Here is a 15,000-nt window from a genome sequence, read left to right as displayed (position 1 = left end):
CCCTCTCTTTTGCTGTCTCTCTCCTCCCTCTCTTCCCCTCTCTCTCCCCCCTCTCTTCTGCTGTCTCTCACCTCCCTCTCTTCTGCTGTCTCTCTCCCCCTCTCTCTATCCCCCCTCATCTGCTCTCTCTATCCCTACCTCTTTAGAGCTCTCTGTCTCTTAGCAGCTGGCCCCGGTATCTGGCCCTGCCCACATCCCGGCTGACCACGCCCACTCCGCATCAGCCCGGCCACGCCCACTCCACCCCCGCCCAGCCACGCCCACTCCACCACACAACACCAGGTTAGTTGGAAGGCCAGGTGTGTTTGTCCTCGTGTGCAGTCTCTACTACGCATGACAACTTCGGACAAACACACTTGGCCTTTTATTATATAGGATTATTTGAGTTCTATTTCATATAGTGTGTGTGTGTATGTGTGTGTGTGTGCCTTTGTGAATACGTATAATTTCCTCCTGCGTTTGTTGAGTTATCTTTTCAACATTGAAGGGTGAGTAGTTTTGTAGTTCTCAAAACTGAATTTGTGTCTGCAGAAATAGCATGCCCCTTCATTACAGCAAAAATGTTATAAACATACAGAGTTGAGAAATAGACCTTAAATGCCAAAATCATGAAAGAACATTTTTGGGTTTTAGATAGAAGTATGCTCTATTATAACATTTGCTTTATTCTTTTGGAATCCTTTGTTTAAGGAGAGCAATGCTCTTCTGGGGCCTAGCTGAAAACATTGGGTGAGACAGTGACAAGCAGCTAGCTCACAATAGTGCATTGCTTTTGAGCCTACCTATATATGCTTTTCATTGAATAACAAAAGAATTAAGCAAAATTAGATAAGAAAAGTAAATTGGAAAATTGCATGTTCTTTCCGAATCATGAAAGTTTAATTTTGACTTTACTGTTCCTTTAATGACATTGCTCCCTTGCAAATCTATGTACACAGAATCAAACCATACTAAGTTTCTAGAAGTTCACTAAATAGAAGATTGTTTTGAGTGGAATAGATTTGCACAAGGACCTAAGTGTGAAGAGGGAGGGGCAAGCATTACAAATGAAATATAATGTTATTGTTTTAGTTAAATTAAAACTATTTGACACACACACATTCATACACAACACAGACACACACATCAAAAAATAACTAATATTTGCGGCGCTGTACAAATAAATTATAATAATGCCGCTATGTTATCTCAAAAGGTAATACATTTTTTTTTTGGGGGGGGGGGATAAATCAATGGTAACACAACCATAAAGTCATAGCAAGAGTGTAATTTTTTTTCTAATTGAAACAATTATTTTCACAGACAGAACAGTTCTTTATTCCACTTGTTATAAACATATGATTGTATGGTTTGTGCAGTATATCACCTATCTTGCATCTGCTTTATCCAAAACCCCTTTTTGCTATAATAGCATGATAGAATTCCATTCCATCTGTCTTTTGAATGATATTCTATTATAGCAGAAAGGGGTTTTGGATGAAGTAGGTGCAAGATAGGCGATATAAAAAATATGATGGTATTGTCTGTGCAGTATATCGCCTATCTTGCACCTACTTCATCCAAAACCCCTTTTCTGCTATAATATAATTCCATTCCATTTGTCTTTTGAATGCTATTCTATCATGCTATTATAGCAAAAAGGGGTTTTGGATAAAGCAGATGCAAGATAGGTGATATACTGCACAGACAATATCATATGTTTATAACAAGTGGAATAAAGAACTGTTCTGTCTTTAAAAATACTAAATTGCTCAAATTAAAAACGAGAAACAAATCTCAATTTTTTTTTTTTACAGTTCTTTTAATTATATCATAGATATACAATACTGAGTCCACAAATCTACAACTGTGTGTTTACTGGTTACATTTTAAAAATTTCAAAGGACCAGATGTAAAGGGTAAAAAACATGGACCAATTGGGAAAGAAATTGCAGCAAAGGGATAAGAGTGTGAAAATGTGTGAAAGATGCCAACAGGAACAAAACGTATTGAACAGAAATGATCATGGCACAAAAGGGGTGACAGCATGGTACAGACAGGGCATGGTATTTATTATTAGTTATATAACTTTAGTACAAAGAGAATGTAAAATATTTATTTCTTGACAGTAACCACATTAAACAATGAGAATGAAATGCTGATTATTGTAACTGGTAAACTGATAGTTTACTTAAAGGGACAGTACACTGTAAAATTGTTTTTCTATAAATGTATTTTAAATAACTTGTTATACCAACTGCAGAGTATAAAACATTTGAGAAATTGCATTTTCGGGTTTATTTGTGTATCTGAAGTAGCTGGTTTTGTGCTTTGAAACCACGGCCTATTATAATGGGTTGAACTTCAGGTAATATCAGATCTCATTATGTTATCACTTTCATGTACACAGACTTGCTTCCTTATCTTATATTTGTCTGGAACACCAAAGCTCAATACATAAAGAAGTAATAAAATGATAATTTTCCATTGTTCTAACTATCATGCCCCCACTGAGGGTGTAATCTCTTCTGCTGGCTGTGTTTACTTAGGCTTGTCAATAGCCTATACGCCAGTATCAAAACTTTCAGTATAGGTTGGGAAACCACAAGCTAAATCAGCTATTTGAAATGCTGAAATATGAGTAAAGGAGCTACTTGCAACCAATTTAATACACTCTAGCAGGTAAAAAGGATCATTGGGAATAATTTAAAGGGGAGAAAGTTTTTGGGTGAACTGTCCCTTTAAAATCAATGGCTTAGTTGGTTTACCAGGCGGTATACTATATGTGGAACACGCATTACAAAAGTTCTTCAGCGAAAGGGGCTGTAAGGTCTAAAGAGGACAGGATGAACAAAAGAGCACATTTCCTCCTAATCAAAGTTATAATCAGTCATCCTGCTTCCTGACTTGTTATTTAACCAGCTTCTAAATATACAACTGATTGTATTGCAGACATTTCACTGGCCTTTCAGCTGTACTCCAAAGTCCTCATCATCTTCAGCCCTTTTCTAATGTAATTAATAACATATCTTTATTCAATAAAGTTGACAACAGACTGACCCAGGATTTGCTTGGCCTGCTAGGCCTTAGCTACCAAGCTTTCATAAGATGATAATGTCAGGCCTGTCACTTCAAATTATTCAAGCACTGGATTTCTTTTCACCCTTCGACTCAGTTTTTTTCAGAGCAGGAATATTGTTTTTTTTGTAGATGCCTTTCATAGGAAGCAGAATATCACCATCATCAAATTCATACTAGGACATTAACTGAAAATCAGGAAATTAGAGACGTAAAATTACTGCCTCTGAAATACGTAGTGGGTGATTAAAAATGTTTTTCTTAAAAGACCAGTGTAATCTTATTAGAATTACATTATTAGAATGGCAGGTTCTAAATAATACAATAAAGAATGGTATTACTCAGCTGAAAGAGATATAGAACACATGGGGCAAATAATTATCTGCAATGTAATCCTTCACCAGCCTCTATAGACTTTTTTAAAGGCATCATTAAGAAATAAAGTGAAAGGCAAACCTTAAAAACCCCATAAAGAAAGTCTACATTATTTGTTAATATTCTTGTACTGATAATGGTGCAATTCACTTATGAATGAAAAGCTGAAACATTCAATATTTAATCAATAGCAGTATAAAGAGTCTATATATACAGCCGAATCTCTCATCACATGGTTAAACAGTCCAATATATATTTAACTGATGCAGCTATCATATTATTTTTTTTGTAAACCAACTAAGTATATGTGGCTGCCTCTAGGCTGATGCAGAACCATCGATCTTCCACTGCAGTTAGATTACTCCTATGCATTCTTGGCCACTAGGACTACATTATTACTAGCATTATTTTACCATATAACAAAATAGCACAGGTCACCAAAATCAAGGTTTAATCAATTATTCCTACAAAACAAAACAAAAAAACACAACTCAGTAACCAGTGATAAATATATCTATGAGCTTTCCCCCCCAAAAAAGCAGTCTTATATGACTATAGAATTACCTTAAAAAATCATCTACCCCTTCCATGGTTTAAAAACTTTAGTCCTCTTCACTTGCAGGTGGTTAATCATGGTAATGTTGCATAAAGGATTATAGCCCAGTGCAACAAAATGGTAGACGGGTACATTTACACGTCAGTTTCCTTAATTACACTGATAAGTCTCTAATGAGGTAATTTTTGCCGCTAGCTAAAATGCCGACCAGGCTTTATAGTATTTTAAAAACAGGCTTCTGACACATTTTTTTCTATAAGTTTAAGGGTACTTAACAATTGACACCAAGGCGCTCACATCTAGTTTATTTTGCTTGCTCAGAAATGGTCAGTGTCAAACCAAATTCTAAAGCATAGTCCTCACCTGTCACAGTGGTTGCATTTGAATGGTTTCGCCCCAGTGTGCTTTCTATAGTGCCTCGTAAGTTCATCACTGCGAGCAAAGCGCCACTCACACCCTTCCCAGGAGCACTTGTATGGCTTCTCACCTGTGAAGGGGACCACAGAGAAAATAAACATAAGGGGGGAAACAACAAGGCAAAAAGTGCAAGATTAAAGGAACATTATAATCAACATAAAACTTTCATGTTTCAGACGGAGCATGCAATTTTAAGTGAGTTCTTATTTTACTTCAATTACCAAATTTACTTTGTTATCTTGGCATCTTCTGCGCCTGCCTAGGTATGCTTTTTAACTGAGCAGCATTTGGCTCACCAGAACTGTTAAGCTAGCTGCCAGTAATGCACTGCTGCTCTGGAGAGACCTTTCACTGTGTGTTTAATCCCTTTTCACTTTTATATCCCTTTAAAGTGAAAGTAAATCCTAGCGTTTTACAAACGCTAGGATTTACTATTGAAGCAAAGGGCTATAATTCATGTAGAAAGCTCCTTTATTTGATTCAATCGATCGCTGTTTTTATCTGCTACAGCAGCCCACGGCTAAAAAAAAATTTTGGCCAAGTAGTGATGTTTTCACTTCTTAGCCAATAGCACTGCTGTAAATCCGGCTTGGCGCCCATGAGAACCGGATTTACCACATTGCTATTGGCTAAGAGGTGAAAACGTCACCTCTTAGCCAAAAACATTTTTAGCCGTGCTCTGCTGTAGGAGCTAAGAACGGTGATTAATTGAATCAAATAAAGGAGCTTTCTACATGAAGTATCTTATACTTCATGAATGAAAGTGCCCTTTGTATCAATAGTCAATCCTAGCGTTTACTTTCACTTTAACCTCTGTAAAGAAGCTAAACATATAATTAAAGCCACAGCAGCAATGGGACCTAGATAAACACTTGTGGTGAGCCCATGACAAGGGGCTTGCGTGTAGCCACAAATCACCAGCTAGCTTTCAGTAGAACATTGCTGGTCATGAGGATATTTATATACGCTTTTTTAACAAAAAGATACCAAAAGAAAGTGGTCCGTCACAATTCTTTAGAACAACTTACCTCATGGTTTTCAAAGGAAAAATCATATTTAAAGTATTTTTTACAATTGTTAGATATGTTTTACTAAAGGACTTATAGCTGCCCATATATTTACACTTCTGTTCACAAAGAGTCTGTGTATGCCTGACTATCTGGTCCCTAAATTAGAGAGAAGTTCTGAAAAAAAACATTTGCTATTTAAAACATTCTAAAGCCACTATACACAAAGAAACTGTAAATTACATTTTCTAATCCAGTTTGCCGACATACTTGAAGTTTTCACATAATAAACTAGATTTGGGTCACTGGTGACCTGGATATAGTTATGGCAACACTGAGGCCAATAATAGGGTCACCTTTGAATATTTAATAGCTTTCACCTGTATACTAACAGGACCCCAGGCCTGTTTGGCAGGAATTTGCAGTGGCGCATAGAAAATGGAGCTGTGATTTCTGCAATTCACCACAATCCCTCTGAGTCCCATTGATCATGTTTTACGTCCAGAAAGAGAACATTTCATGGTGATTTTTTTGAGTGTTTATTGGACTCAAATGTGCTGAAAATCCTCACATGTAATGAGACATTTATGGGTGAACAAGTATTAACGGGCAGTCAGTGTATCATTGCATTAACAAGCCAAACTCATTTTTAGCCAGTTTCAATCATACATCATTAGGCAGAGTGAGCTGATCTGCTCTGGATATATCCAGACAAAGCTCCAAACTCCGCAATAAGAACATTTTTAATTGTTTGTGCTTCCCGGAATCACATCAGTTTTTTTATAATCCTTTTTTTCATAATTAGTTTATTTTTGTAGCTGATGTGAGGTTTTCCAATTCTCAGCTTCCCAGTGCATAATTATTTTGGTAACTGGAAAAAGATTTGACACTGCCTCTATTCAGTTACCTGTGTTCACAAATTTGAAATGCACTGTAACTGTTAAAATTGAAAAAAAAAGTGTACAGTATTTATTTTAAAAAAATGCTCTAGTTAGTGTTATCTTAACAAATGTGCATCTATAAGTATACATTTAAAGATACCGTATACACCAATTTTCATATAACTTCATGTAATAGACACTACTATAAAGAAGAATATGCCGAGATACAGATATAAAAATCCAGTGTAAAACCATTATAAAAACGTACTTAGAAGCTCCCGGTTTAGCACTGTTGATGAGGTTAGACTGGGACACCCATTGAAAGGGTCTGGGAAAGCATAAAAGGCAGACACCCCCCTCCTGCCCTGCATATTTAAAGACCCTTACACAAACAGTTTGTATACATCTAAAACTTTGGGGCTTGGTTAGGAGTCTGAAAATCAGCACAAAATTATACATTGTTAAAAATAAAAACACTCCCAGATGGGCTATATAAATAGATCATCTACAAAACATTTATGGAAAAGAAAAATCTAGGGTACAATGTCCCTTTAACTTTTTTCTCCCCTTTTCTGCCCCAGGCGAGAGCATATCCAATGAATGGAGAATACACATGTATGCCTGCACATGATTTACTCAGATCTAGCCTTACCTGGAGTGGCACAAGAGCAAAAACTGGCTATAAACACATATTTTGTGTTTACAAATAAAATGCTCTAACGAATTAGAGCATCTTATTTTTATACGAGAATTTTAACAAAAGTAATGTCACCACTGCTTTCCTTTTGTTTTTTTAGTGGGGGGGGGGGTTTGCAATACAGGAAGAAAATGAGAATGATGGTTCCAAAACTTTATATGTAGCAAGTAAACTTCATTTAATTCATTTATTTTTTTATAGAACAATTTAAAGATCATTCTTTTTTGTGGAAAACTAAAAAAAATTTTACTTGTATTTCTGAAAAACATGTTTTGCTGCATCAGACATGGACACACGTTTTTGTACGTTTAAAGCATTCATTTATTAGTGGTATAATACAGAGAGAAGCGCACTCCGGAACGAACAACCAGCTCAAAAATGTGTCTGCTCTATGGCGATTTATCACTTGGGTGCAGCTTCTTTTTAGCCCAGCAATGCTTTACACAGAGTAGAACTCCACAGTTTACATACTTCAGCATGCTGTTTTACCAGCCCGCAAAAAACACTTGCCAGGTAGTAACCATAATCCATTGCATTTTACGTTTAAAGGGGCATGAAACCCAAAAAAAAAAAAAAAAAAATGTTCTTTCACGGTGCATACAATTTAAAAAACAAACAAAAAAAACTTTCCTATCTACTCCTATTATAAGGTTTGCTTCATTCTTTTGTAATCCATTGTTAAAGTAGCACTGCACAACTGGGAAGTAACTGAGCACATCCGGTAAGCCAATGACATGGGGCATATTTGTGCAGACACCAATCAGCAGCTAGCTCCCACTAATACCCAGGTATGATTTCCAACAGAGGATACCAAAAGAACAAAGCCAATTGGATAATAGAAGTAAATTGGGAAGTCGTTTAAACGTGCATGCTCTGAATCTTTAAAGTATAATACAATAGAAAAAAATACTAGGTACTATGATCTTCACAGAGTGTTTCTATGAATGAAGACTATGAATATTATACATGATTTTTATCACTCAGACACTTTCTGTATTGGATACATATTTTGGACAGATTTTTTTACACAGATTTGGACATTTTTCACACAACTTGGACATTCTTATTTCTATATGCTCATATATGTTTAAAGTGAATGTCAATTTTGATGAATTAGTGCCCGGTTTTTAATAATCCTATTAAAAACAAGGGCACTTTAATTCATCAAAATTGACATTTCACTCGATTTCTTCAAAAACCTACCTTTTAATCCTCGCAGCCGCTCCAGCACTTCCTCCGCCCGTCGCAAGCAGTCATCACAGGTCCAAAATGACGAATCCGGCTTCCTCCAATCACGGCGTTGCATCAGGCCAAGATTCCCCTGGGGGGGAACCCTTGATTGGAGGAAGCCGGATTCGTCATTTCTGACGTCGCAGAGGCTTCCGACGGCCGGGGGAAATCGCTGGAGCGGCTGCCAGGATTAAAAGGTAAGTTTTTGAAGAAAACAAGTGAATTGTCAATTTTGATGAATTAAAGTACCTTTGTTTTTAATAGGTTTATTAAAAACTGGGCACTAATTTATCAAAATTGACATTCACTTTAAGGTTTTCTATGGTATGGGTCCATAGTTAAGTGTTTTTCCAATTTATTCTGATGTATTATACTAAATTTTTACTTAGTATACTTTTAAAGTTTGCTTAGGTTTTAGTAGGAGATCTTTGGGAGCTTGTGTGTCAGAACTGTTTGCGCTGCAGATTTATTATTATTTTTAAACATCAGAAAAAAAATAGACAATGTGGGTTTAAAAAACGTTTTTAAAACTATACATTAATGTGTGAATTGTATATTACACCACAATATAAAACAATAATAGAATACTTCACTTATTTTACATGTAGTGTGTGTATATACAGATTTAGCTAGTATTTCACACATACTTCTGAACAATATTTAGATTATAGGTTTTTCAACTGGAATAGAATCATGAAAACCAACATTTTTCTTTTGAGATTCAGATACAGCACCTATTTTAAACAACTTTCCAATTTACTTCTATTTTTAATTATTATTTTTTTTGTTCTCTTGGCATCCCTTTTTGAAGGAGCAGGAAGGTAAGCTCAAGAGAATGGCATATATCTGTAGCACTATTATATGGCAGCAGTCTTGAAAGAATGTTATACGTTTGCATGAGCAGAATATGGCAGCAGCTTTCCTGCTATGTAGTGCTCCACGCGCTACCTACCTAGGCTTCTCTTCAACAAGAATACCATAAGAATTAAGCAAATCTGATAATAGACGTATGAATCCTGAAAGAAAAATGTTGCGTTTCAGATACATTTCACAAGGGAAAAGTGTATATATTTTAATGCATAAAGCCTAGTTTTGGACATAAACATATTTTTTTTTTATAGGCTTATCCAAAACATGTAAATCCTTATGATAATTAAAACCTATTTAGACACTCACAAAATATAAAAATAATTTAATTTGCATAATATTTCTAAAATGGAAAAAAAAACGCTAATATAGCAATATTATGACTTTTTCCTACTGAATAAAATATATTTTTGTTACCTAGAGGACCCTGGATGAACTGGCATTTTTTTTTTTCAATTATAGCAGCAGCATTTATAACATGAATTTACTGGAATCAAAATGTCTAAGCTTTTGAACTCAGGGAAATGAGTTAAAGAGGTATATAAAATCAGATTAAGGTTTTAAGAGAACCAAAAGCTTGCATTAAAAAAGAAATGGTTACCATGAGGCATGAGTGTGTTCATTAGCCTAGGCTATATGCGTGCAATGGCAAAGTAATCTTAAATATTTTTCCCTCATTATCAAGTATGTTTCTTGGTAGATCTCAGGATGAAAGCCCTTTTTAATGAATCGAGTGTAATTGCTTCCCTTGTGCCAACCTTACAAACAGTGTTAACAGTGAGTATTGTTAGCCTAAGTACGATAAGTACTCATACGAGAACAGACCCCATTCTATACAAATAACTACTATCAAACGTTTTTTTAAACCCAATGATGTTTTGTGTACAATTTTAGAGCTACAGTCTTTAAGTTTCCTCCTTCTTCTTGTCTTGTTATTGCAGATCAAAGATTGACATGCAACGCATGGTCATAAGAACACTGCTCTGTAAGATAGGATAAATTACATAGTTGCACGGTGTTTTGGCCAATGGGTCAGTCCGATACATCAGTTGGCTCTTTTGAGAAAATATATGCATCAAAGTGACAACAGTGCCAGACTGTGACCCAAAATAGGCCCGGGTAGTTTAAGGACAAGCAGCCCACTGCCACCTCCTTTAATTATTTAACCATACTCCAAAAACGGACAAATATAATGTTTTAGTTTGATTTACAACATTTTTCTGTCACTGTATTTTCAATTTTTTTTATTAAACAGTAAAAAGGTAAAATATAATAAAAAATGGAAGCCAATGAAATTCACGTTGATCAAGAATAACTGCTTATTGCTCATCAGCCTGTGTGGTCATGGTTACTCAAAATGACAGACACCTGAGCTAGCCCTGTATCATACACAAATAATGTTGGTGACTGGGTGCGGCTAAGGCACAGGCACAAGCCTAAAAATAGCCCCAGCCCACCGAACAAATGCCCTATGTTCAGTCCTGATCTGAGTGACAAGCATGGAAGGTTGGAATAAACCTGTCTGCAGCTCATAAGAGGGAATCTAAGGGACATGAAAACCAATTTTTTCTTTTCTTTTGTGATTTAGAAAGCACATACAATTTTAAACAACTTTCCAATTTACTTCTATGATCTAATTTGCTTTGTTTTCTTGGCATCCTTTGTTGAAGATGTTGCAATGCCCTACAGGGCATATATGAGCAGTCACCAATCAGCCTACCTAGGTATCCTTTTAAACAAAAACTACCAAGAGAACAGAACAAATTAGATAATAGAAGCAAGCTGGAACAATTTGGGGTTTAAATTTCCTTTTTAAGTAGTGGAGACACCCAGGCAAGAACATCTACTTTAAAAAGGAGAAAAGCAAATTAAAAACTTAAAAGCACAACAAGGTATAAAAACACGGTCTGCAAGACTACTTTTTCTAAAGGTGACAGGGTACGAGTATGTCTACAGCACAAAACAGATCAATAAACTCATTGCTACAATAAAATGTAAACACTCTGCATGTTTATATAGAATATTACAAGAAACTAACAATATTCATTTAATTAAATAGTGGGTAATCATTACCTACATATATTCCAAACTACATATATTTCTGTCTATTGCTTGTTTTTTAGAAAAAGATAAATAAAAAGTGCATAGGTTTGTCTCATTTCTGCAAAAGACAAATATGATTTAGTTTAGAGACACAATTCCAAATGTAGCAGATCTATTATCATACTACAGAAATGGTAACTATGAAGAAATCATATAAACAACCACCCTCTCCTAAGTAACCCTAAAAGGATTTTTATTTTGTCCTGCTCAGCTTTTCTGTTGTCTTTCTACAAAAGAATGCTCAAAATCTGATAAATTATGGTCTTGTTTTTTTTTAGCTTTTATAAAGGCAGCATCTGTCTCAGAGTAGACAGTGACTCACTGCCCTGCTGGGGGCCCGTATGGAAAGGTTAGTATCCAATCCTTGCAGTATTACGTTAAAAGCTAAAAGGCTAGATGACCTATTAAACTCACTCAAATGGGATTTTCAAACCTCATAAGATTTTTTTTTTGGACGAGTCAGAGCTTTTAAGATATACTTTCTTTGACAGAAGGCAATAAGGTGAAGTTAAGTTTAGTGAAGAAATAAAATTAAGCGACTTCCAGGTGATATCTATGTAAATATATATTATTATTATTATAATACATAATATTTATACAATGCCAAATTCTGTAAAGCCGAGTACATAAGGAGTTCAAAACTATACTAAATTATATTAAGATACAGATACACAAAACAGAAAACAAAACAAAATACAGGGAGAAAAAGGTCCCTGCCCCAAAGAGCTTAGAATTTGCAGTATATAGATGGTATATACATTGGTAACTAGTTTTAGGTATCAGAGCACAAGTGGATATTTATTTGGTATACACCTTGAGAAAATAAAATGTTATTGTCATAATGACTGTGTCCCCTTTTTATGCAAGTTGGCTCTGAGAAATGAGGATTTTCTAATTCTCAGAACAGGAGATGTTCACGTCAGACATAGCAAGGCTAACCCTGCTACACATCTGACCATAACTGGCTTCAGCAGATAACTGCAAAACACTGCCGTTCATACCAGCAGAATGACTATGACTACACTTGTCTTCTGCAGACTCAAGCCAGGATTAGGTTCTCCCAATAAAGCAAGTGGGCAGTAGCATTTGGCTATTGGAAATAATTGCAGCAAGACAAAAAAATTGTATTTCTGTACGAAGGAAACAAAAATATCTTGTAATTACAAGGTGCTTAGTGTACCTAATTGACTTGTAAATTTTAATATCTACAGATTAAAAAAAAAGTCTTTAAAAGTAAATACTATTTTCTTTCTTCAATTCAGTATTCGAATGGTGATTATAACCGCATTTAAATAGCCTGTTCTTATTGAAAATCTAGTGAAATAAGCACCTAAATAAAAAAAATTCAAAATGGTGATACAAATTAAACAAGGAGGAGGAGAGTGGCCATTATCTGGTATGAAGGTGAATATAATGGAAAACACATCTACTATCCATGTAAAATATAGCAATACCATAATGTTAGTTCATAAATGTGTAGCAGCTAGAAGCTTGATACAGGGCATAATGCATCTGCTGATACTATATCCACAGAGAATAGAAAGGTTAAAGGTCAGAAAATAAATGTATAGAATTGATCTGTGTAATCAGCTTTTCTAAAATGATTCAGTTCTCCTTAAAGTAACATATGTATTGATATCCTGAGGGCAAAGTAAAGGTTTATGTTTCCCACTAACAAAATTCTCAGCCGCTCACATTAAAGTATACAAGTTTTGTGTGTAATATATTAATAATATGGGTTTTGCAGGAAAAGAAAAAAAAACTACATTGGATAAATACACTTAATTCTCCATAACATGTTTAATTATGACCAGTAAAATAACATTACTAAGTGCTGTCATTTCTTTTTCTGTAATTGAATTCCTTTTTTTTTTTTCTGCAAGAACTGGAATATTCCACCAGCCTAACCATGCTGCATTCTACACTGTAGTGGCTTATCTGGCTCCTGCACAGAAAATATGAGACCAAAACAAATACAAAGTCAAAAGGATAGTATCCCCAAAGTCACAAAGCAACCGTAGCTTGTGTATAGATAATCCTTCAAAAGGAGACCGGAAGCTTCCTAAAAGGCACTGTTGAGGCTACGTCACAGGAACAGATGAATATATTGAAGAAAAAAGGAAGCGCACAAATGAGCTCCTCATAGTGTATTATCTTTTTAATATAGAACAATAAAAAAGTGAATAATTTAAAGGCCGCCCAAGGGGTGTCTACTCACAGAAAATGCCAGCAAACAGTGTGAGGTATGTTTGCATGTAAAATATTTCCACCACGGATATTTCCGGCTCCTACCAGAATGCTCAGTTCCTCTTTAAAGTCCCATATCACAACAAGCACTTGTACGCACTTTGTATCCATGCCGCAATTCAAAGGCGTCCCAGTGTTGACTGGTTCTAAAACTACAGTACTTTGCCTTTATGGGCTGAATCATTCCTGCTTTTTCTCTTTATAATTGAATGAGACTCCCTGGCATTATATACAACTCCAATACATTGTCACAGGGACACCCACTGGTGGAATGCTTTAAAGGGACAGTCTAGTCAAAATTAAACCTTCATGATTCAGATAGTTAATGCAATTTTAAACAACTTTCAAATTCACTTTTATCATCACATTTGCTTTGTTCTCTTGGTATTTTTTTATTAAAAGCTAAAACATAGGTAGGTTTATATGCCAATTTCTAAGCCCTTGAGGCTGCCCCCTATTTCAATGCATTTGGCATTTTTTACAGCTAGAGGATGTTAGTTCATGTGTGTCATACAGATAACATTGTGAGCACGCCGTGGAGTTACAAATGAGGGGGTACTGATTGACTAAATGCACGTCTGTCAAACGAACTGAGATAAGGGGGCAGTCTGCAGAGGCTTAGATACAAGGTAATCACAGAGGTAAAAATTATATTAAAGGGACAGTCTACACCAGAATTTTTATTGTTTTAAAAGATAATCCCTTTATTACCCATTTCCCAGTTTTGCATAACCAACACAGTTATAATAATATACTTTTAACCTCTGTGATTATCTTGTATCTAAGCCTCTGCAAACTGCCCCTTTTTCAGTCTTTTGACAGACTTGCAGTCTAGCCAATCAGTGCCTGCTCCCAGATAACTTCTCGTGCACGAGCACAGTGTTATCTATATGAAATACGTGAACTAACACCCTCTAGTGGTGAAAAACTGTTAAAATGCAATCTGAAAGAGGTGGGCTTCAAGGTCTAAGAAATTAGCATATGAGCCTCCTAGGTTAAGCTTTCAACTAAGAATACTAAGAGAACAAAGCAAAATTGGTGATAAAAGTAAATTGGAAAATTGTTTAAAATTACATGCTCTATCTGAATCATGAAAGTTTATTTTGGCCTAGACTGTCCCTTTAATATAACAGTGTTGGTAATGCAAAACTGGGGAATGGGTCATAAAAGAATTATCTATCTTTTAAAACAATAAAAATTCTGGTGTAGACTCTCCCTTTAACCAATGGAAAATGGTCAGATTTTGAAACAAATTCTAAAAGTCTGGTTTAGCACAACCTTACAAAGAGTTTAAATACATCTTTGGGAGTGCAGTCAATGAGACCAAATTGTTACACACAACAGGGGGATATTGGCACAAATCCATTTGTTTATAAACAAAACATTTTCTGCATTGTTGTTGTATATCTAAGTGGTGTTTCTGTATCAGTCTATTTCTGTGGCATATTTTTGCTTAGTAGCAATATGTACAGGTATACCTCACTTTACAGCGCTTCGCTAATACAGCGCTTTGTGGAGCTGAAGTTCAACCTCCAAGGATTTTGAAATAGTGCTGTAATTATC

At 35.5% G+C, this 15,000-nt stretch overlaps 1 protein-coding gene across 1 annotated transcript in view; it reads right to left on the bottom strand.

The window, feature by feature from the left end:
* Positions 1-15,000, bottom strand: part of KLF7 (KLF transcription factor 7) — a 203,277-nt gene that overhangs the window by 32,889 nt on the left and 155,388 nt on the right. Inside the window, exon 3 of the mRNA XM_053698640.1 lies at positions 4,352-4,475. Within this exon, the coding sequence (XP_053554615.1) occupies positions 4,352-4,475 (124 nt within the window). The remainder of the gene's footprint in view (positions 1-4,351; positions 4,476-15,000) is intronic.

Source organism: Bombina bombina, chromosome 1, assembly GCF_027579735.1.
Source record: "Bombina bombina isolate aBomBom1 chromosome 1, aBomBom1.pri, whole genome shotgun sequence".
NCBI classification, from domain to species: Eukaryota; Metazoa; Chordata; class Amphibia; order Anura; family Bombinatoridae; genus Bombina; species Bombina bombina.
This window is presented reverse-complemented; position numbering and strand designations above follow the sequence as displayed.